Consider the following 22,012-nt stretch of genomic DNA (forward strand, 5'->3'; position numbering starts at 1 on the left):
TTTATAAACCGCCACAGGCCCTTTGCAGCCACCAGGATGACCTTCAACAAATCCCTTCTCCAGCCTTGTCCTGTTCTCAGGCCCAACGATGCTGAATTTCAAAGTCCTATTCAATACTTATCCAGCCCTGACGTGCGGGCTTTGGGTGAAAAATATGGCTTGTTGAAAATCGTGCCTCCCTCTGGTTGGAGACCGCCCTTCTCCTTATCGCCAAACTTCACATTCCACACGAGGATTCAAAAGCTCAGTGATTTGGGAATCACGACAAGAAGCAGAAAATTCTTCACCGACAATATGAACAGATTCTACAGAATGATGCGCCGCAGCGAGTTGAAGCAGTGGTTCAGGGCAGGTGAGAAGAAGCTTTACTTCTACGACTTGTACTTGGCCGTGCTCAATCAACAGGGGGAATCGCCGGATTTTGACAATATTTCGAAAGACGATTTGGCAAAGTTGAACCTCTTGTTCGGGCTTAACGCCGAATCCCGAATCTTGGTGGATCAGTGGCAGTACAATGTCAAGCAATACGCCGAATATCTCTCTACGAACAAGGGGAACTTTGATTTTCCAGAAAGTGATCCAGAGGATGAAGGCGCTTGTCTCGTTTGCCGCAAAAACCATTCTCCCACTCTGACCTTATTATGTGATCACTGCAACAACCCTTATCACATGAAGTGTCTTCAGCCGCCACTTGAGGAGATACCGCTGGGATCTTGGTATTGTGATCGATGCTTAGTTGGTAACGGAGCCTATGGCTTTGAGGAAAGACCCGAAATCAAGTATAGCATCTGGGATTTTGTCGAACAGTGCAAGCAATTCGAGGACAAGTTCCTTTCACAGTACCAAACCGAAGGAAAACCGCTTCTGTTGGACGACATTGAACGAATTTTCTGGAGTTTGGTGGAAGCGGAGAACTCCGACATCAAAGTCAAATATGGCGCCGACATCCACAATCTTAAACCCGGAGAAATCAGTGGTTTCCCTACCCCTGAGGTACCCCAATCACCATACGACCCAAATGCCGATTCCTCTCGCTATATCAATGATCCTTGGAACTTGACCAAGCTTCCATTTGCCGAAGGGTCCTTGCTCAACTACATCAACAGCAGTATCTCTGGAATGACTGTTCCATGGATATATGTTGGTTCGCTCCTTTCCACATTCTGCTGGCATGTCGAAGACCATTATACCTTGTCTGCCAACTACTGCCATTTCGGTAATGTGAAGAAATGGTACGGCTTTCCTAGCAGCCATGCTGACGCTTTCGAGCTGATCATGAAGAAATCTGCGCCAGATCTTTTCCAGAGGCAGCCTGACTTGCTACATCAGCTTGTCACTTTGATTTCTCCAAGTGAGCTTGCAGAAAAGGGCATTCCATGTGTTTACGCTGACCAAGGACCCAATGAATTTGTGGTGACGTTCCCCAGAGTCTACCATGCTGGATTCAACAGCGGCTTCAATTTCAATGAAGCAGTCAACTTTACCATGGACTCATGGCTAGAACTAGGCGAAAAGTCCATCCAGGACTACAGATCAATCAAAAAGGAGAATGTTTTTGACCACTGTCAATTGGTGGAGAATATCTTGAGCAAGTTTATCAGAGGAGACAAGGATATCACAATGGACCGCATGAAGCTTGTGGAGCAGTCTATCAGATGTTACGAAAGAATCATGGGAAGAAACATGAGATTGGTGAGCGATCTAGATAAGGAGAGATTTCTGGCAGCCAAGGCGAAGAAGAAGGGAAACAAGAACCTGACCTCCACCCCACTTACCCCAGGTCCAGAAGTCAGCACCAGAAGGGTCGCTGATCTTGACGAAGAAGACGATGTATTATGTGATGTTTGCCGGACATACGCCTCGTACCAATACTGCAACATTAATAACCAGGCCCACCGTTTTGGTAAATGGTATGGAGGCAGAAAGAAGAAGGAGGCACACACGCTAGAGGTGAAAGATCTCCTCACGCCAGAGGCCTCGCCTAATAAACTCCAGGATCTCAATGATGACGAGAAGGCCAATTTCGTTGCATCTACAATTTCCGCAGGCAAACTTGGGGAGCTTCAAGAGAAGGTCCCATACAATGAGGAATTCGACAAACTCATAAAGCAGGCAAAGAGAAAGGCCGACGAGGAAGAGGCATCGGGAGTGAAAAGAAGAAGACACTCCTCAAGAATCCTGCAAAAGAGTCAACTGCCTGAGACAGTCAAGGAAGAAACAGAGGTGGTTGAGCACAAGGATATGAGCCAAATGAAGAAAGTACAATACAACAGTTTATTCAAGCAGCTCAATCGCTTGGACAATGTCAAGTTGTGTCTCGAATGCTGCGTTCTGGTTTGCGGAGAGCGTGGAAAGAAAGCACCCCGGGGATCTCTTGTGGTGTTTGAGAAGTCATTTGAAGAAATGGATCAAGTCTTGACTGCTGCCAAGCAAAGGTATTACGATGTGAAGATGGGAGGTGTGAAGGCTCGAGATGTTGCTGTGCCTGATACGACAGTAAAGACGGAGGTGGTGTAGTATTTAATTTGGAATGAAGGAATGAAGTATACGATCTTGGTGAGTTAAGTTGCGATTGGGTCATGGAGGCCATTGAGATTAAAGAGTGAATTTGCAGTGTCTGTTTGTCTCAATGGAATTGCAATGAAATTGGTCATTTAAGCGACGGGATAGCATAATTCCATTTCAATGCCCATTTTCTACCATGTTCCTTCAGCCGTGAATCCACATATGATCCAGCGCTCGATTGAACCGAGGAAGCCAAGCAGCATCCCAGTCACCTCTCCATATTCAAGAAGTGAAATCCATTCAAAAAACTCAAGCACACTCCGCAGAAGAAAACTTCAATAAACAAAACTTCAATCTCGTCACCCCAAATACTGAACACCCGGGGGCCTCATGCAGCTGTTCCGATCTCGTTTTTCGCAGCCAAACTGGAAAGCCATTCCACGGGAGCCACACAGCCAAGTCACAAGATAACAAAAGCAGATCGATATCTTTTCTCGAATTCACAAGACGTAGCTCAAATCGATCAAATCTTCTTTCCCCCGCTGTAAATCCAACTTTTCACCTCCACCTTGTAGGTGCCTCTCGGTCCAACTCGGGTCCACCAATCCGGCGCTACATGGCCCCCTTGAACCCAGAAAAAAAGGAGGCCCCTCAATTTCACCCGAAAATTACAAATATCGCCCTCCCAGGCCTCAATTGCCCTCGCCCACGCCGCCACCCCCAAAGTATCACCTCCACCAGCCGTCCGGGTAACCCGCACCCGCCCAATGAAAAACAGCTTCGCGGCCGGAAAGCCAGAACCTCCTCTCATTGGTCAGGCCTACCGCACCCATGTCCGCCGACCGGTATGGAGGACCTGTGGTGTGCGACAGTGCGAAAAAACCATATAACTCCACGGTGGACGCTCTTTTTCCTTCTCTTTTCTTTAGCGTGAAACATCAAACAGGTTCAACAATCTACGATGGTTCTTCCAAGAATGTTCTCCACCGCGTCGCGCAGCGCTTTCACCGCTGCTAAGAGAAACTTCATGTTCAACCGGTCCTTGGCCACCGCTGCCGCTGGCAGTGGTAAGGTTAGGTATGTATAATGGACGATCCAGTGGATCGGTAGAGGAGTGTGGAGACAACACAGTGAAGTGAGACGGGGTGAATTGACACGACAAGGGGGTGGCGTGTGTGTTGGTTTGGTGATTGGTGGTTTGTGGAGGGGGTTTTCTTTGATGGCGTGGGATCATGGAAAGTCAAGCTCAATGGACGGAGACGAGCTCCGAGGAGCAAGAGAGCTTTGCCATTGATACCCACAAGAACTGGGCTTTGGCCAATGTTGGTTTGGCAGCGATTGCTTGACTCTTCGTCGGCTTCTGTCCAGATCGACCATCAACAACTTCCCGCTGAAAATGATTGTTAGCTCGTCTAGAACAGCTTCAAAGCGCCCCAGGGACTATTCCAAGGGTCCACTGAGGCCAATTGATGCAATTGGAGGCATTTTCATTGTCGGTGCGTCGACTTCGTCGACCGGGATCCGATTTTTCCAAAGCGTCCGCTAGACCCGGCTTTTCCCGATCATGCCCGGAACATCAATCCTCAACGCCAACATCACCACCAATACTCCCAATGCATTCCCCTGAGCCGCTGAAGCTTCTCCAGGGTTCGGCCCACTCGTTGTCGTGGCCACCGACCAATCAGGTGCGAGCTTCGCGCTTTTTTCACCAGTCTCGGCACTCCCGCCAACAAGTAGCATTTCAATTACTAACAACACAGAGCCGTCATTGGTGCCGTCGTTGACGTCCACTTTGATGATGGTAACTTGCCAGCCATTTTCAACGCTTTGAAGTTGAAGAACGGCGACCAGGACTTGGTCTTGGAGGTTGCCCAGCATTTGGGTGAGAACACCGTCAGAACCATTGCTATGGACGGTACTGACGGTTTGGTCAGAGGCGAGGCTGTCACCGACACTGGTGCTCCTATCTCCGTGCCTGTTGGCCGTGAGACCTTGGGCCGTATCATCAACGTTATTGGTGAGCCAATTGACGAGAGAGGACCAATCAAGTCCAAGAAGAGAAACCCTATCCACACTGACCCACCAACCTTCGTTGAGCAGTCTACTTCTGCTGAGGTTTTGGAGACTGGTATCAAGGTTGTCGACTTGTTGGCCCCTTACGCCAGAGGTGGTAAGATTGGTTTGTTCGGTGGTGCCGGTGTCGGTAAGACCGTGTTTATCCAGGAGTTGATTAACAACATTGCCAAGGCCCACGGTGGTTTCTCCGTTTTCACCGGTGTCGGTGAGAGAACCAGAGAGGGTAACGATTTGTACCGTGAAATGCAGGAGACCGGTGTCATCAACTTCGAGGGTGACTCCAAGGTCGCCTTGGTTTTCGGTCAGATGAACGAGCCACCAGGAGCCAGAGCTAGAGTTGCTTTGACCGGTTTGACCATTGCCGAATACTTCAGAGACGAAGAAGGTCAGGATGTGTTGTTGTTCGTTGACAACATTTTCAGATTCACTCAGGCTGGTTCCGAGGTGTCCGCCTTGTTGGGTCGTATTCCATCTGCTGTCGGTTACCAGCCAACCTTGGCCACCGATATGGGTACTTTGCAAGAGAGAATTACCACCACCAAGAAGGGTTCCGTCACCTCTGTCCAGGCTGTCTACGTCCCAGCCGATGACTTGACTGACCCTGCCCCAGCTACCACTTTCGCTCACTTGGATGCCACCACTGTGTTGTCTAGAGGTATTTCCGAGTTGGGTATCTACCCTGCTGTCGACCCATTGGACTCCAAGTCTAGATTGTTGGATGCCTCTGTTGTCGGTAAGGAGCACTACGATGTTGCTACCGGTGTCCAGCAGACCTTGCAGGCTTACAAGTCCTTGCAGGATATCATTGCCATTTTGGGTATGGATGAGTTGTCCGAGGCCGACAAGTTGACCGTCGAGAGAGCCAGAAAGATCCAGAGATTCTTGTCCCAGCCATTCGCTGTCGCCGAGGTTTTCACTGGTATCTCCGGTAAGTTGGTGAGATTGGAGGAGACCGTCAGATCCTTCAAGGAGGTCTTGGACGGTAAGTACGACCACTTGCCCGAGAACGCTTTCTACATGGTTGGTGGCATCGAGGACGCTGTTGCCAAGGCCGAGAAGTTGGCTGCCGAGTCCAAATAAGCGTTGCGATTGCATTAAGTATGACGCCACGTACCATAAACGAAAATAACTTAACGTTCACTAGATGTTCGCAAAAGATATTCATTAGCACTATCTACCTTGTAAGCTGTTAGGCAAGCACCTTCTTGGGTTTCTTCTTTCTCTTCTTTTCCACCTTGTACTTTCTCCACAGTTCCACCCTGGTGTCTCTGTCGTTTTCCCAGCGGCTTTCCCACTTCTTTCGTAGTTCTCGATCATTGGCAGCATTCTTGACTTCTTCATTCTTCTGGGCTTCTTCTCTTTGTTGGTACAATCGTTCCACCTCCTTGTCCTTCTTTTGATGCTGCAAAGTCTGAGCGACCTTTTCCCGTATTAGACCGTTTTCCTTACTGTCAAAGTCTTCAATGACGTCTATATCTAGACTGTTGGCGATGGTCTCATATACCCCAACCAAACCCTCCCTTTCCTTGCTCTCCTGGTCGTTCAATACCGATTCTGCCTTCTTAAGCAAATCAAAAGCCTTGGGAGCCTCTGGATGTTTCACCTTGTCTGGATGAATCAACAATGACTTCCTTCGGAATGCCTTCTTCACCCTGGTGTCTATGCTGCTGGGTTCATGTAACGGGTTGATTTGCAAAACGGCAAAGTAGTCTCCTTCAGCACAATTGAGTACCCTAACCACCTCGGCTTCTCTTGCCAAGTCCAGCTCCTGCGCTTTGAGCACTTCTTCAAGACTCATGGTTGTTGATAATGGTGGGTGCGAAAAGCTACTACTTATGAGAAGACTCAGTATGGTGCACTGGAAACCACGGTATTTTGACATTGGCGTGAACTTTTCCGATGCCATGTTCCAGGGTTGCTACAACGGATCCACCAATCCCAAGCACCCGGCTGACGTGGAGCAGGTTATCGAGAGAGCCTTTGATTTCAATGTGAGGAAGATGCTCATCACTGCTTCCTCGGTAGCTGAAAGCACAGAGCACTTGGATTTGGTGGAAAAGCATAAGGGGAGTTTTGGCCTGACTGTGGGTGTTCACCCTTGCACGGTTGCTCAGGAATTCTACGGATCGTTGGAAAATGCTGAACCATTGGAGTCCACAGAGAACAAGATGGAAGAGTTGAAGAAGATCGCCGAGGACGGCCATGCCCGGGGTCTCGTTAAGGCATTTGGCGAAATTGGCTTGGACTACGACCGTCTTCACTATTCGACTGTGGAGCAGCAGAAATCAATGTTCAAGAGACAGTTGGAGGTTGCTGTGTCTTTGAAGCAGAAACTTCCGTTATTTCTTCATATGCGGGCGGCCTGTGACGATTTTGTGGATATAATTCGCCCGTTTGTCGAGAAAAACGGCGTGACCGGAGTGGTTCACTCCTTTACTGGATCTACTGAAGAGCTCCAGAAGCTTCTCAGCCTAGGCTTTTTCATTGGCATCAACGGATGTTCCTTGAAAACAGAAGAGAACTTGGAGGTCGCCAAGCAAATCCCAATGGACCGTCTTCTTATAGAAACGGACGCTCCGTGGTGTGAAGTCAGAAAAAGCCATGCTTCTCACAAGTTCTTGAAACCTTACCCTAATATATTCTACCCTGAGATCCCGGTTCCAGACGTTTTGACGCCGCCGCCAGGCAAAAAACAGCAACAACCGAAGCTCGATGATTTCTTGCCTTATCCTTCGATCAAGAAAGAAAACTACTACAAACACACCGAGGCCACACAGAAGAGACTTGAAAATCTAGGTGAGGCTCCATCCACCAAAGTCGGCGAATTCGCTTACCCATTAATGAAATCCAGAAATGAACCGGTTTTCGTGGGCCACGTCGCTTGCATTATGGCCTCTCTCTATGGCCTAAAAACGGACGAGGAGATCAGGGGCTTCATTGACACCGTCTACGAAAACTCATGCACTCTTTTCAACCTATAATACATTTTATTAGACACTATTATACACATCATCTTCTGCGTGAAGAACGACGTAGTGTGCCGACGGTGTCGGCCGATGCAATTTTGCTGATGCTATTCTGTATTGCCAGTCTAAGCCGGCGTGTTTGCTCAGGTGTGATTGGGATTTTGGTGCCGGTGCGTGCAAAACGGGCAGATGTTCTTCGTGGAGTGGCTGGTTCTTTCTGTGACGTGGGGCGTAATTTCGGTTTGATTGGCGAGGAATCGGGGGTCGCTTGGTAGTCGTCCGGATCACTGAGGATTTCAATGTCTGACGGGTCATCATAAATATCGCCATTCAGCTGGCTACGCAAGGAGCGCAGAACCCTTCCGTTGGACCTGGGCCTGATGACCACTTCTTCTTCCTCATCTTCATCAACTTCACTATCATCCTCTGGTGCTTCGTCTGCGTCTTCTTCCTCCTCAAAGCCATCATCATTAACAGGTTCCTCGTCCATATCCTCATCCTCCAAGGCTGCCTCAGAGGCGGTGTCAAAACCAGGATCTTTTGCACTTTCTTCTCCACTCAGCTCTTCGTCTTCCGAAATGTCAAGCTCCTCCACTGCCTCCTTGACGGCCTTTTCATTACCGGCGTTGGCTTGCCTGATAGGAATTCCGTTTTCAAACTCTGGATGACACACCACAAACTCGTCCACATTGATATTAAACTTTGAGGGTTCTTCCTCTGGGAGTTCTTTGGAGTAATGCTCGATTTCTCTTTGAGCTTCCTCTTCGTAGGAGAAAGGATTATTGATGTCATCTTTCATAAAGTCTGATATCATGGAGATACTGTTATTGAGCGGCACAATGGGCTGGCCTGTGGTACTGAGCAGTTGTTCGATTGGAGGTGCTTGTGCTAAAGTAGCCGGTGCCGAGTTGATACCTCCTGAGGGTCCAAAGATCATTGGCTTCCACAAAATTAAGTCCGCCTTTAATGTGACATAATTCTTCAGTGCAAACTTGTTCACCACTTCCTCGATCTTTGGCAAGTTAAGTGCTATGGCGTAGTCTCCAGTGCAGGGATTCTTGATGAGGCCCTCAAGTTGTTCGAGACCCACAACCACGTCCGACGGAATCATTCCTGTGAGTTTCGATAAAATCTCAAGTGAAAGCACAATCTTCCTTCCCTCCTTCAAATAATCGTCATATATCAGCTTGAGGGTGTGGGCCACAGTGATCTTCCAATAGTTGCGGTAACTGAGAAGGCCAAGGTCACTGAGAGGCTTCTCAGGGGTACCAAACTTGAATTCGTTTCTGGACAAGAGGTAACTGAAGTCTATGAGGAAGTTTCCGTAGCCTTTTCTCTGGTAGATAGGTAAGGTGAGGATACAACTGACATTGTAGTCTGAATTATTAAGCTTCTCTTTGGAAAAGTACCCCACGAAATGATACATGGATGGGTCTTTTTCGTCAAGCTCGGTCAACACGTAGAAGGTGAACGGCTCGACATCATAGTACAATGTTTTTGAGTTGAGGAACAATTTGGCGAGAAGACACAAGTTCTGGCAGTATTCGATATTCTTTCTTCCGTCAACCTCCCACACAGCGACTCGGCTCTCTGTATCTCTGTAGATTTCCACACCAGGTGGATGCGAGTTAGACAGGTTACAGTTCTTGAGCTGGTGCCTCTCGAACGAAACCGGAGATCTCATATACTTGAGACAATGCTCGCAGATGTATAGGATCTTCAGACGGGAATACTCTTCAGGGTACGGTGACGAGTACCAAGTGTCGATAACGTAATCACGGAATTGGATCTTCTGTATCTGAGACTTGAGGAGCCCCACGCTGCGGTCCTCAGTAGCAGAGTCCTGAAAGATCTCTGCTTCAGCCTGTTTTCTGCGTTGATTACCTTCAGCCAAAAAACGATCAAACAAGGCTCGATCTTCCGCCGTGGGGTCGGTTTCGTTGATGGTACAATCGGGAAACGGAAGAACACCCTTATAGGGCAACTCGTGGGTCCGGGGCACTGGAGAAGCGACTTTCTTGCGTATTTTGATTTCAGTCTCGTCAAGTTCTGGGATTTCGGGCGTGACGCTGACTTTCGGTGTTCTCAGGCGTTTCTCCACGTTTCTTGCCGGTTTTAGACTGGATCCATTGACCTGACGGGTCTTTTGATTCAACGAGCGAGTGGTTCTCGATGCAGACAATTCCTCCACCACAGGCGTCCTGGAGCCAGCCCCAAGAAGCTTCTGTGCCTTGCGGTTCCGCACATTGTATTTGATTTTGACAACAAACGAGGATTCTGTCAGCTCTATCACCGTGGCCAGGTACAACCTAGGGCGGCCTTGTTTTCTGGGTTTGGGAAACTCGAGACCACTGAAAAAGGACTCTTGTCGTAGCAGCGGCAATATTCTCTGTTCTCGTCTTCTCGGTAGCGGTCTCAGAGAAGGACGTCGTCTCTCCGTCGGTAAATGCTCATAGATCTTGTTGTTTGTGATCTTGAGCTGATCAAGCAATTTCTGCTGGTGCGAGGACATCGGGACGGGCGGCGGCCATAAAGATGTGGGAGCCCAGAAGATCTAGTAAAAGGTGGATTTGAAAAATAAGGGTGGATGGGTTGTCGTGGGAGTGTTATTCAGAGATGGCTCGTGAGATCTTGTCTAGCGCTGTGTACTGCAGAAAATCCCCCAGTGGTTTCTACGCGTTTAGTGAGGCCCTGGTGGAGGAGAGTCAACAGAAAACAGGGGTTTGCTTTTTGGAAGAAAATTTATTTTTGATTATTGAGAATAAGTATCTTGTAAATTTTGATTGGACTAGCAATTTTTCTCAAATCGCTGGCTCTGTTGCTGTCTTGGTGGGCTGTTGCAGATTGATATGGCGCTGATTTGGCTGCGAAAATATACATGGTAGACCGTTGAAAAGATGAAGGTGGTCTTGCAGGAAGCTCAGGTGCACTTTGGTGTTTTTCGTGTTTGTTGGAATTTTTGATCCTTGGGGGGTATCTTCGTTTTTGGCTCTACGGGCACCTTCCAAATCGGGAATGTCTAAGGAGAGTCCATTTGACGATTCTCTTAAGATTAATGCTTTTTACCGTCTTTTCAGTGTATGTTTAGAGTCCCTCTTATGTATAGCGTTCGAGGTTCACTGCAGGGAGGCCCGTCACCGAGGTACCTACTTTGCAGACATCTCTTTTGGTCTAGCTAAGACGGACTTTTTCTACTATGTGAATTTTCTTTTAAAGCTCTTGAAACTTTACTTTTCTGTTGCTTTGGTAGTGATGTGCTTCGTTATTGAAAGAGTATTTTTCTTGCCAAAGAAGACATGAACATACCTGGAGGTTCAACTGAATCAAGTTTGACTGCTATGATACGCTTTATAGGTTTTTTAAAACTTCATCTCCTCGACTTCTTCACTACTTTTGACCATGCAAGGGTCTGCGATATGCGTAAGCGAGATGGTGCATTGCGCTGTTACCCACGGAATTTGTATACTTTTTTCCGTATTTATATTCCCGAAAGTCTTGGAAATATGGAGATTCTACATCACTTCATAATCAAAGCGAAAACATCCAATGAAACGAATTAGTTTGCCCCACATTCACACTGACAACCTTCTGTAGCCTACTCATTATAATTAGACGTTATCATTAAATATACAAAGCAATCACCCTATTTGACAGGTTCTAGTAATCATGGGCCACCAGTAATTTGAGAAATAGAATGGAAGAAAAGTGGCCTTGCAATTTCGGCGACGTAGTGATACATGGACGTACCGGGTACAGAAAATAAAACGATTATGAAGCTGGCACCAAGGGAAAAATAACTGGTCGTGTCATGTCATCGTGTAGCGACTTGCCGTCTCATCTACTCGTTGGTCTTGCTCAGGGTCTCGGACTCGCTCTCGTCGACCTCCTCGATATGCTTTTCGTGCACGTTGTCGTCCTCATCAGATCCGTTTTCATCCAGTTGCTCGCCGGTGGGCATACCGAACGAGGCCAACAAGGACTGTGCGGAGGAGGTATCCAAGTAGATCACACCATTCTCGTTGGTGATCACGTTGCTGGACAACAACTTCTGCAAGGAAATAGCACCGTTGTTGAGGCCGTCGCTGGCGGAAGTGGCAGGGCCCGCAGGGCCCGAGTTGGCATTCTCTTCGTCGTCGTTGCTGTCAAGGTCATCATCGTCAGCAGACTTGCCGTTGCGCATACCCATGTTCCCGAACATGGAGTGGCCGAACATGGAGTCACGGCCGGCGCCACCGCGTGTGTCGTTGTTGGCCTGCTGGCCAATCTCGTAGAACTCACCAAAGATCTCCTTGTACAAGTCGTTGTAAGGTGGAGAGATTGGGCCGTACTCGTAGTTGGCGGCCTCGGCAGAGTCAGGGTTGGCCTTGACGGTTTCCTGCTGCTTCTCGATCTTGGCGATCACACGGTCGTACCACTGGTCCAAGGTCTCGCTGTTGGTGTGGTCCAAGAGGGCGACAATGAGAATCGACATGTTGTCACAGCCGATACCCAGGCCGTCGGAGGTTGGGGCACAACAGAGCTCCATGATCTCCTCGCAAATTTGCGTGAGTGGCTTTCTCTCGTACAAACCTCTTCTGACACACTCGACACAGTTCTGAGAGCTTAGGCAGTCCCAGATACCGTCGCAGGCCAAAATGACAAACTCGTCCTTGGCGTGGTCGATCTCGTGGTGGATAACATCCGGGTAGCAGGTGACAATCTGCTCCTCGGCAGGCAACTCGTCGTTCTTCTTGAACATAAAGTCACCAATGCCCCTGGACAAAGCCAAGTTACCATTGACACGGCCAACGTCAACGAAACCGCCAGCAGCGCAAATACGCGCCTTCTCGCCCTCGTTGAAAGGCTTGTGGTCGTAACTGAGCGCCTTGGCGTACCCGTTCAGCGACATGACCGTTCTGGAGTCACCGGCGTTGGCACAGTAGATATGGTGAGGGGTGACGATGGCGGAAGTGGCGGCACAGCCGGACTCGTCGTTGCGTGTTTCGTAATCTTGCAAAATGGCCTGGTCACACAGCAAAAAGCCGTCTTTCAAGGCGTTCACGTAGTCCTTCTCCTTGAAGGCGTCGGTCAGTGCCACCAACTCGTGCAAACGGAGACCCGTGAAAATGGCAGCCTTCTCTCCTCCGTGTCCATCGTAAACACCGAAAAAAGCTGTGTGTTCATCGCTGCTGTCCCCTTCTTGACGCTTCAAATCCATAATCGTGGCATGGGCGTCTTCCATGTTGATTCTCCATCCTTGCATGCAGCTCAAGCCGTAAGCCACGTACTTGTCGCTGTCTTTCTCGGAGTGTTTCTCTGTTTCTGGCTGGGAAAGTATCTGGCCCATGGTGTGGAGGTGTTGGTGGTGGTGGGGGGTGGACGGTGGATTTTTATCTTTTCGAGGTGCCTCACAATCGATGCTTTTGCTTTTCTTTTTTTTCTCACTTTTCTCGCACTACACACCGAGCCCCCGGCGGCCATACAAAAAGTTCCATTATCAGATGAAAAAGAGGGAGAGTAGTAAGGAATTGGTTTTTTGGTATAAATTTATGATTGGGGTTACTGGGTCTTCAAAACGTCGTCTTATCACGTGACTCGGGACCACCCCGGTGTCTGGTTTGCAGCCACCTTTCTTTTGTAGCCCCGCTTGGTCCAATATTAGACAGATAAATGAAAGAAGAAACGAGTAAGTTTGTATCTACAGTAGTTCTACACCTTCGGTCAATAAATAGAACAGCCGTCTGGGGACAGCCGCCCTGTGGTTCATTAAGTGCATTAAACATAAAACATCGCTCGTTTCGGCGTGGGCCCACGCCTCGTCATGTCGTCTTTTTGTTTGTGTCTCATGGCGTTCTATAAGTTTCGTGAAGTACTTTACTTCTTGGGCCCCCAGATCCCGCTGCCGCTGCTTTTGCTCTGCTCGTAGCCGTTGCCCAATGTCAACCCGTTCAACTTCGAGGCCATGTTGTCACCTCCAAGCGAAAACTCCTCGCTGTTGGCAGATGTAGGTTGCAAAGAGCTGAAGCTTCCGTTGAGATGCGCATGCTGGCCAAACGGAGCAAAACGGTTGTTCAAATCAGCATTGCCCAATGGCGTACCTGGCTGACTGATCTGGGCTCCTTGGCCAAAGAAGTTCTGGCCCTGCTGACCCTGGTAAACGTGAGAACCGTGGGTCGAAGGGTGCTGCGGAGTGGGCGAGTCGGACTGGGATGGCATGGCTCCAGTAAGCGGAGGGGTGTTTCTGACATCGACAAAAGACCGGTTGTTGGAGGATCTCAACAACGCAGCGGCGCTGCTGGAGTTGGGAGTACTGAGCTGCGACACCTGGTTCTGGTTTCCAGATGGTGCGCCGCCGTAGCCCACAAATGACTGGTATTTGGCATTGCCCTGCGAAGAACCGGCATTCTTGTGACCAGGAATACCTCCAGACAGGTACTGAGAGTACTGCTGCTGAACAGGAGTGGAGCTCAGTTGTCTAAGTCTAGTCAAGGGCAAAGCCAGCTGGGATTGGGACCTCAACAACTCGGGTGCATGTGGGTTGGGGGTTTGCAAGTTGCTGGGGTACCCGTTAAGCAAAGCAGGCAACTGGTTGATGTTCATCATCGAGTTGGAGTGGGGGTGGCCGGCACCATTGGTCTGGCCCTGCTGCCCGGATTGCTGTTGTTGCTGCTGTTGTTGGGGCTGCTGCTGCTGTTGCAGCTGAGGTTGTGCGTGCTGAGGGGTGGTGGCTGCTGGTGCCTGACCCTGCTGTTGATGGTGGAGATGAGGGTTGAATGTAGCGCTTTGTTGTTGGCGCTGTTGAATAGTCTGCTGGCCCGGCTTTCTGCGGATGATGATCAAGCCGTTGTCGTAAAGCTCCAACAAATTAAGGTAGGAGCACAAGAGGGAAAACACCTTGCGGTGCTGTAATGAGATATTAGCTGGGAAAGCCAACTCGAAGATGAGCTTGGAGTTGTCGTCCCTGTAGGTGAGCAACTGGGAGTACAACTCAAGAACGTCTGGATCGTTAAAGTTGAGTTCCACCGGTGGTGGAGGCATGTTGGTGTTGCCCAGAGGGAAATGCATCAACAAACGCTCAGTTTGAGAGTTGTACTGGGCACCGTTCACACTGAGGTTCTTGGTGGCTGCAGTGGTAGAAGCAGCACTGATGAGAGAGGCCAAGGAGGCGTTGGAAGTGGAGCGATGTTGCTCCTCCAACTGGCCGCGTTTTTCTCTCTTTTCCCGCTCGATTCTTTCTCTCTCCTGAGCGGGCAACATCTTTTTGTATTCGACTCTCAACTTTCTGCCTCCAATCTCACGGCCGTTCAACTGGTTCACCACCATCGACGTCTCGTCAGTGGATGTGAAGTTGGCAAAGGCCAAACCACGGAAAACGCCGTTGTCAAAGTGGTAGTTGAAAGCGTAAGGCAAGGGCAAGTTGAGCTTGGTCATCACGTCCAACAACTGCTCTTTCTTGATCGCAAAAGGAATGTTCTTGATCACGATGGCGGTGGGGATCAACTCGTCGTCGTCGTCCTCCATAGTGGAGGCGTTGGCGGACGTGGTGGTCATGGAGGCGATGTTGGGAGAGGCGTCGGGCTCCTCTTTTCTGTTTTTCTTACCGCTGTCCAAGTTCATCGTCAAGGACTGCTGCTGCTTCTGCTGCTCCACCCACGGAACAACATTGCTGACCATCGACGCTGGCGGAATGCCCGACGCAGAGGCCAAGTTGGTGCTCAGCAGGTTGCTCAGGATGCCCGAGTACATTCTCGTACCCTGATCACCGCTGAGCTTTAGCAGGGCCATCTGAGGGGTGTGGTTCTCCAGAGGCGGCTGGGGCATATGATTGACGCCAGGCACGTTGCCAGACTGGCCAGCACCGGCGGCAGCGCCGGCATAGCTCAGCAGGGCGTACCCTGATGCGGAGGATAAAGACGAAAGCGAAGGTCTGCGTTGCATGACCGAGTCCAACTGGTTAGGCGTGGAGGAGAGGTTTCTCAAGTCCATGTGGCCCGTGCTAGTGGCGAATCGGAGAGCTGACGGTGACGATAACGTGTACTTTGCTGGTGCTGCTTGGAGCTGTCAAAGATCAACTAGCAAGTCAGACAGGCGAAGTGTCTGAAAGAAGTGAAGGTGGGGGGAACAAAAGGACAATCAGGAGGCTGTTTGCGACGGCCTGTGCTGAAGATTTATGGGAAAAGTGGTATGGCGTTCTGGGAATAAAGAAGACCAAGTAGTGATTTGGGTGAGAAAATTTAATGAGGTTGGCAGGCGGACAACCAGACAAAACGCAGTAAATGCAGAGGTGAAGGGCGCGGCACGTGACGACACCCAAGACCAACGCCGTGGCTGGTGCCCAAGGTCTCCGAATTGAGGGGAGATTGAATTTTTCGAAAAACAAGAACTTTTTTATTGTCTGGTCTCGACGTGGGGGTTTTGGGGGCAAAGGTGGGGGAACTGGTGGGGGATATTCTCTTCTCAGCCAGACGCAGAGGCACACTGGAAGAAACAAGGGAGCACCGGAATGTGGTGGATCACGGCGTGGGGGGAACCGCCAAAACGGTGGATTTGGTTTTTCGGGTGGATCTTATAAAAATTTTCATCTTTTCAGGCCGTCGTGGGTGGCTGCTTAGTTACCTTGCTGGTGATTGGAGGAGCTTTCGCAGCCAGGCTACAGCACATTGCAGGCACAACCGGGAGTGAAAAAGTGGTCCACCACGGCTGTTTTTGGGGGGATTTTGGAAAATCTGTTAAGGATTTGGAGCTAGGAAGAAGGGTTCATGAATCTGTGGTTTTTAGGCCGCCACAGCCGCCGGATTGGAGAGGGCCGGTTTTTTGAAAAATCGTGGATCCACCGTGATTCGTCGGACTTTGCAAGATCCGAAATGTTTCACCCCCAGTGCCTGCAACCAGGACGGTTTCGGCAAAAAATAGGGCCTTTTCTTCGAGAATGTCCGTGTCAAACACCGCTCTCTCGCTTAGCATAGACAGGTTCTGTGCATAGTGCGGCTCGTCTAACAAGGGCACCGTGTTTCTGGTGCCTCGTCTGGGGGAGATATGAGAAAATCATATTGATTTTGATTTTAAAATCGGTCAAGTTTAAATAAGTGAGGTTTTGAAGGGTAGGTTGCAGAAGGCGTTTTGCTACTCCGATCTGATGCAGCTTCTACGGTTTCGCAACCACAGACCTCATAACCTAATCTGGACCATGCGACAAAGCCTTTGAAAGTCTAATTCTCCTCCTTTTGTTTTCTTCCATTGTGCTTTTATTTTGTGTTTACCCGACCTTTCTTACTCATTCCGATCATCGTGGCACGAGAAATGGTCTAGAATTTGTATGATCCTGGGGATTTATATGACAAAGACTGACAAAGACACTCCATTCTAGAAGATATGAAAGATTCTCAAAGCGATACAAATTTTAGTTCATTCTATTTTCCTGGCAAGCCATACTTGTTGAAACACCTCACTTCATTGCTTACCACCTGACGCCAGGTGAGATCACAGTCCGTGTTTCTAGCCCGCCTCAAAACATTCACAACACAAATTGCCATATCGAAACAAACCTTCCCCAAAATTGACGATTTTTCACATTTCAAAATACCATCACCTCCACATTTATCGACTTCTCTGGGGTTCTGAACTGGGGGACCTTCACGTCCTGCATTTACTATCCTACACGCCAACGATCTCTCAACACCGAAAATTACTCGTACGTACTAACTACAAAATGGTATGTGAACTCCCCACCATCTATTGATTTTCAAAACTAACAATAGTCTTCTTCTTCTGCAGTGGCCCCCGGTGGCTTGAGAAGTGCCGCTAAGAGAAAGAACGCCGCCAGCAAAAAGGCTAAGGAGTCCAAGGACCAGCCTTTGTCCACTAGAGCTGCTGGTGCTGGAGGCTCCTCCGCCACGATGTTGAAGCTTTTCACCGACGAGGCCCAGGGCTTGAGAGTCGACCCTTTGGTTGTGCTCTTTTTGGCTGTCGGTTTCATCTTCTCCGTCATCATCTTGCACGTTTTCGCCAAGATCTCCGGCAAGTTCTTCTCCTAATCTGTATAACAATCTGATGCTTAGTATTTACATGTCTGTGAGAATAGCCCTCACAACGGCGCCAGCGTGGTCGCTGTGCACGAGATGCTTGACTGTAGTGTCCGAATCGAGGTCTCCTGTGAGCTCCCATTCGAACGTCTTTTGATCGTAGAGCGCCTTGGTGGCTTCCAGAGCCACTCTGATGCCACGCTCCTCAATCTCTATTAATGGCCATTTTTTGCCAACCACGGCCACGAGCGGAATGCCCATCATCTGTGAATCCTTGATCTTGCGGCCTAGTCCGATCTTGGGTCTGGCGTCAACCCTCCAATCGAGGCCTTCAAAAGGTGCAGCAAGGAAATCGCTGCCGTATTCCTTTAAATTGATAACGGTGAGCTCCCAGGGAGCAATTGCCGCAGGCCAGCGGAGACCCTTGCTGTCTCTGTTGATTTCAGCAATGGCTGCAATGATTCGTGAAATGCCAATTCCGTAGCACCCCATGAGAACATCCTGCTTCTTCATGGCACCGTCCACTGGTACCTCCACCTGACACTCTAATGCCTTGGAGTACTTGTTGCCGAGGTAGAAGGTGTGGCCCACCTCTATGGCTCTCTTTGAGGTCAAAGAGCCTTCCTCGCATTTATGGCACAACTCGCCTTCTTCTGCCGCCACAATAGGAATGTCCGTCAATGTGGTGATCAAAGAGCGGTTGATGAAGTTTATAGGGAAGTCAGGGAAGTTCAGGCGCAGGTTGAGCCTCAGGTCCATGATACGCACAATCTTCTTGTTGATCAAGGTATCCTCGTCTTTGAACAACGCCAACACCTCTTCCTCGCTGAGTCTCCCACTGAGGTCTATATCGGGAATCTCTTCCGTCAAAAACAGCGGTTGAAGCTCTCTAGAGCCAGGGTAGTAAGCACACACTAGGGTTTTTTCATCGTCTGTGGTGAAGTATTTCACTTTGACGTCGTCGTGTTGCTGCTCCTCGTGAGGATACGACAATGTTCTCTCGACATTCAGCACGTTGCCACATTCCAGGCACGTAAAAAGCGTATCCTCGCCAGAGGCGTGAACGTAGTGCCATTCATGAGAAAGCGAACCACCAATGTCGCCCGAATCAGCCTCAGCCTTGACAAACGGCACCCTGAGTTTCTTAAAAACAGAAGCATACGCCTCGATCATTTTATTGTACGATTCCAATGCCTCTTCCTCGGTCAAGTCGAAGGAGTAAGCATCTTTCATGACAAACTCTCTTCCTCTGAGTAGCCCTGAACGAGGTCTCTTTTCATCCCTGAACTTCGTGTTGATCTGGTAGTACGTCACCGGCAAATCCTTGTATGACTTGAGTCCCTGTTTCACCAAATGGGTGATTTCCTCCTCGCAAGTAGGAACCAAACAGTAGTGTGAACCTGTGGAGTCCTTCAACTTGAAGAGTTCATGACCTCCCCAACGGCCCGTTTGCTCCCAAAGAGCCGAGTGGGATATCGCAGAAAGAGAAACTTCCTCTGCTCCTGTGCCATTCATTTCGTTCCTTATAAGTCCTTCAAGTTTCTGTCTGATGGCATTTCCGGAAGGTAGCCAATGTACTAGACCAGCCTTTGGGTATTGAACGAGCCCTAGCTTTGAAACTAGCTCGTGGGTGGGAACCAGAGCCAAGGATTCTGCTTTAAGCAACTCATTGGGTATATTATATAGTCTAGGTACGCTTTTGTAGAGCTGTCGAAGACATAGTGATGGAATCATAGTAGTTGCGATTCGCGATGATCAGCACGTACATAGAAGCAAATACATCTACACTTTTCGCTTTGCATGAACATTGTTACTAATTAGGGCATCTAGCCGGGAGCTTATTTGCCGCCACGGATGGCTCTGTCAGCCTGGTCGACCAAGTCACCACCGTACTTGCTCAAGTTGTTGAAAGCGTTCTGGAGGTCGTCCTTGGCCTTGGTCAAGTAACGGTCGTCAGGGTTGACCTCAGGTCTCTTGTTGTCGTTACCGAGGGCGCTGGAGGTCTTCTCGCTGGCCTTCTTGGTCAAGTCCTCCACCTGCTTCTTAGCACGGTAGTACTCGTCCAAGGCTCTCTGCTTTCCAGCTTCGAGGCTCTCAGACCACTCCTTGCTCTGCTTGTCCCAGGTCAGGTTGAGGTCCTTTTTGGCGTCCTTGGCATCCTTCTTCACCTCGTCCTTCTTGTCCAGACCCCAGTTCAACCAAGAGTCCTTCTTGTTCTCGGCATCCTTCTTAGCCTGCTCGGCCTTGTTGCGAGCCTCGTCCGTCTTGTCCTGGCCCCAGTTCAACCAGGAATCCTTCTTGTTTTCAGCATCCTTCTTGGCTTGCTCAGCCTTGTCACGGGCCTCGTCCTTCTTCTCCTGGCCCCAGTTGAACCACAGGTCCTTCTTCTGCTCGGCGTCCTTCTTGGCCTGTTCAGCCTTGTCGTCGAGCTTGTCCTTCTTGCCGGACCACCACTCGCCCCACGTCTGGTTGGAGCGGTTCAATTCGTCACGAATCTGGTGCTGTCTGCGAGGGTTGGAGCTGGCCAATTCCTTCAACTTCTCGTCGTCGGTCTGGCCCACCGAGTTGACCCACTCAATGTACTTAGCCGCCACACGGTGACCAAGAGGCTTTCTCTCAATGTCCTCGGCAGCGAGCTTCACGTCGTCGCCGTACAGATCCAACTTCTTGGACCACTTCTTGTACAAGTCCAGGTCCTTGACCGAGTCAAGGGTAGAGTCGGCCTTGTTACGGACATCCTCGGTGGACTTGGAAGCGGTCTGCTTCAATTGGGAACCAAAGTCACGCGCCTTGTTGTCTAGCTTGCGGAGCTCCCTGTTGGTGTCTTCGCTTGGAGTAGCATCCTTCTTGGCCTGAGTGACCTGGTGCTTCAACTTGTCGTCATTGGAGAAGATGGGGTGGATGTTCTGGTCGTAGTACCACACGCCGCCGCCCACGACGACCAAACCTGCGAGCAATTTCTTGGACATGTTTCACGGAAAGTTGTTTAGCAAAAAGCTGATGGCTGGGTCGGTCCGGGAATCGGGTCCTATTTATACTCAGGCATAGAATCACTGAAGTGCACGGCTTTTTTGCCTGAGGGGCCCTATGGTTGCTAAGGTAGACTTGCGCACCGCAAGGTGGGGGGTCTACTGCCAATTGTGGCGCCACCTTGGGGTATAAAAGGCTGCAAATCCGCCTTTTTATTCAACCGAGTCAATTGAGTAATTTGGCCAACTTTGGGCCGAAAAGCTCCCGCCATTATGGAGATCGCTGGTTCCATTGAGTTTGCTTGCTTTCGGGTGCTGCAGGTGCGGCGCAGTTGTGGCTAGTTTGCAGCCATGGGTAACTCCGGAAAAGGCAGGTCGAGGGCGATGGGCTCGAGAAGTCGGATTTGGCGAAAAGTCTACTTTAAGAATCATTTCCGAAAATCGCCTACTTTCTGTGTTTTCGTGGATCGGGATAGCAAGCGGTGTTCTCGTGACTGAGGTCATAGGGTCAGGCACACACTGGAGCTATTTAAACGTGCAGGCCAGTGACGAGAAATAGAAGAACAGGTACCGGCAACACTGAGGAAGGAAGCAGATCTGGGGTGGTCTATTGATTTGGGTTTTACGATGCTGCTACTTCTCTCTTGTTGACTCTTTTAATTCTTAATTGACCTCTTAATTGACCAAAAACCAATTGGTGGTCCTCTTCCCGTGAGACAAGCTAGCACATGATAACCATATGACTAGCAAGTGGAACACCGGTCTCACCTGAATCGTGCTACTTTCGTAACTGGCGTTTTTAGCTTCTTCTCCGCTTTGCAGTGGCCAACGTTCGTCCGGTGGGCCCCATTGTCACCATCGCTATTGTTGCAAATTGCGTTCCGGATCTTTCCGAGAAGGAAGCTGGTAGAATCGTGGGTCGAAGATTGAAAAAATTGCTTCGAATAAGTATGGCAACACGACGTGCGAAGCCTGGATCCATGTCTCGGCGCCTAAAAGCTTCGATTTTCTCGCTTAGCGATCGTCACACAAAGAGGGGCCGAAGGGGTTTCTGGCGCTGATGAGAGGATTTAACGTTTTTGAGGTTGAGGTGGTTTCAAAGAACGCCAATTGTGGAAAACGGAGCAAATTCGCTTCGTTCATTGGTGGACCCGCTTAACAGGACCCTGTGTCGTGGGTGCAAAACTCGCAACCTGAGCCTCAGCAGTTGCATTAGATTAGGTGAGAAAGAGGTAGACAGATCTGAAAAAGCAGACTGAATCCAAGACATTGCGGTGAATGGGATATTCAAAAAATCAATGAAATTTGAAGGAGATCCAAAAAGAAGAAAAAATATAAACATCGTGTGATCGAAAGTGGGCCACTGCTGGACCATGTCTGCCTCACCTTGACACATTTGCAACCATTCGCAAAGCTCCCGTTACCAAACCTTCACCAAAAATCCATAAACCAAAAAACCAGCCAACCATTTCAATCCAAGAACCCGTTTTCCGGC

General features: G+C 49.5%; 9 protein-coding genes across 9 annotated transcripts; 3 read left to right on the forward strand and 6 right to left on the reverse strand.

Annotated features, from left to right (window-relative positions):
• Nucleotides 1–36: 36 nt before the first annotated feature.
• Nucleotides 37–2,517, forward strand: C7M61_000096 (histone demethylase; the record flags this gene model as incomplete). The annotated part of the gene is made up of 1 exon (XM_024855556.1): nucleotides 37–2,517. The coding sequence occupies one exon, from the start codon at nucleotides 37–39 to the stop codon at nucleotides 2,515–2,517; it is 2,481 nt and encodes an 826-aa protein (XP_024715155.1).
• A 949-nt stretch (nucleotides 2,518–3,466) lies between these two features.
• ATP2 (F1F0 ATP synthase subunit beta) lies at nucleotides 3,467–5,661 on the forward strand (the record flags this gene model as incomplete). The annotated part of the gene is made up of 2 exons (XM_024855557.1): nucleotides 3,467–3,572; nucleotides 4,268–5,661. 2 exons carry the CDS (start codon nucleotides 3,467–3,469, stop codon nucleotides 5,659–5,661), a joined length of 1,500 nt encoding a protein of 499 aa, XP_024715156.1.
• Nucleotides 5,662–5,770: 109 nt separating this feature from the next.
• C7M61_000098 (uncharacterized protein) lies at nucleotides 5,771–6,379 on the reverse strand (the record flags this gene model as incomplete). The annotated part of the gene is made up of 1 exon (XM_024855558.1): nucleotides 5,771–6,379. The coding sequence occupies one exon, from the start codon at nucleotides 6,377–6,379 to the stop codon at nucleotides 5,771–5,773; it is 609 nt and encodes a 202-aa protein (XP_024715157.1).
• A 37-nt stretch (nucleotides 6,380–6,416) lies between these two features.
• C7M61_000099 (3'-5'-exodeoxyribonuclease) lies at nucleotides 6,417–7,562 on the forward strand (the record flags this gene model as incomplete). Its single annotated transcript, XM_024855559.1, has 1 exon — nucleotides 6,417–7,562. One exon carries the CDS (start codon nucleotides 6,417–6,419, stop codon nucleotides 7,560–7,562), a length of 1,146 nt encoding a protein of 381 aa, XP_024715158.1.
• Nucleotides 7,563–7,590: 28 nt separating this feature from the next.
• SAS3 (Sas3p) lies at nucleotides 7,591–10,059 on the reverse strand (the record flags this gene model as incomplete). The annotated part of the gene is made up of 1 exon (XM_024855560.1): nucleotides 7,591–10,059. The coding sequence occupies one exon, from the start codon at nucleotides 10,057–10,059 to the stop codon at nucleotides 7,591–7,593; it is 2,469 nt and encodes an 822-aa protein (XP_024715159.1).
• Nucleotides 10,060–11,385: 1,326 nt separating this feature from the next.
• On the reverse strand, nucleotides 11,386–12,873 carry PTC2 (type 2C protein phosphatase; the record flags this gene model as incomplete). Its single annotated transcript, XM_024855561.1, has 1 exon — nucleotides 11,386–12,873. One exon carries the CDS (start codon nucleotides 12,871–12,873, stop codon nucleotides 11,386–11,388), a length of 1,488 nt encoding a protein of 495 aa, XP_024715160.1.
• Nucleotides 12,874–13,400: 527 nt separating this feature from the next.
• PIN4 (Pin4p) lies at nucleotides 13,401–15,512 on the reverse strand (the record flags this gene model as incomplete). Its single annotated transcript, XM_024855562.1, has 1 exon — nucleotides 13,401–15,512. One exon carries the CDS (start codon nucleotides 15,510–15,512, stop codon nucleotides 13,401–13,403), a length of 2,112 nt encoding a protein of 703 aa, XP_024715161.1.
• A 2,075-nt stretch (nucleotides 15,513–17,587) lies between these two features.
• PRS (putative proline--tRNA ligase) lies at nucleotides 17,588–19,282 on the reverse strand (the record flags this gene model as incomplete). The annotated part of the gene is made up of 1 exon (XM_024855563.1): nucleotides 17,588–19,282. The coding sequence occupies one exon, from the start codon at nucleotides 19,280–19,282 to the stop codon at nucleotides 17,588–17,590; it is 1,695 nt and encodes a 564-aa protein (XP_024715162.1).
• Nucleotides 19,283–19,386: 104 nt separating this feature from the next.
• CSP37 (Csp37p) lies at nucleotides 19,387–20,517 on the reverse strand (the record flags this gene model as incomplete). Its single annotated transcript, XM_024855564.1, has 1 exon — nucleotides 19,387–20,517. One exon carries the CDS (start codon nucleotides 20,515–20,517, stop codon nucleotides 19,387–19,389), a length of 1,131 nt encoding a protein of 376 aa, XP_024715163.1.
• Between the last annotated feature and the right edge of the window lie 1,495 nt (nucleotides 20,518–22,012).

Source organism: Candidozyma pseudohaemuli, assembly GCF_003013735.1.
Source record: "Candidozyma pseudohaemuli strain B12108 chromosome Unknown scaffold00001, whole genome shotgun sequence".
Classification (NCBI taxonomy): Eukaryota; Fungi; Ascomycota; class Pichiomycetes; order Serinales; family Metschnikowiaceae; genus Candidozyma; species Candidozyma pseudohaemuli.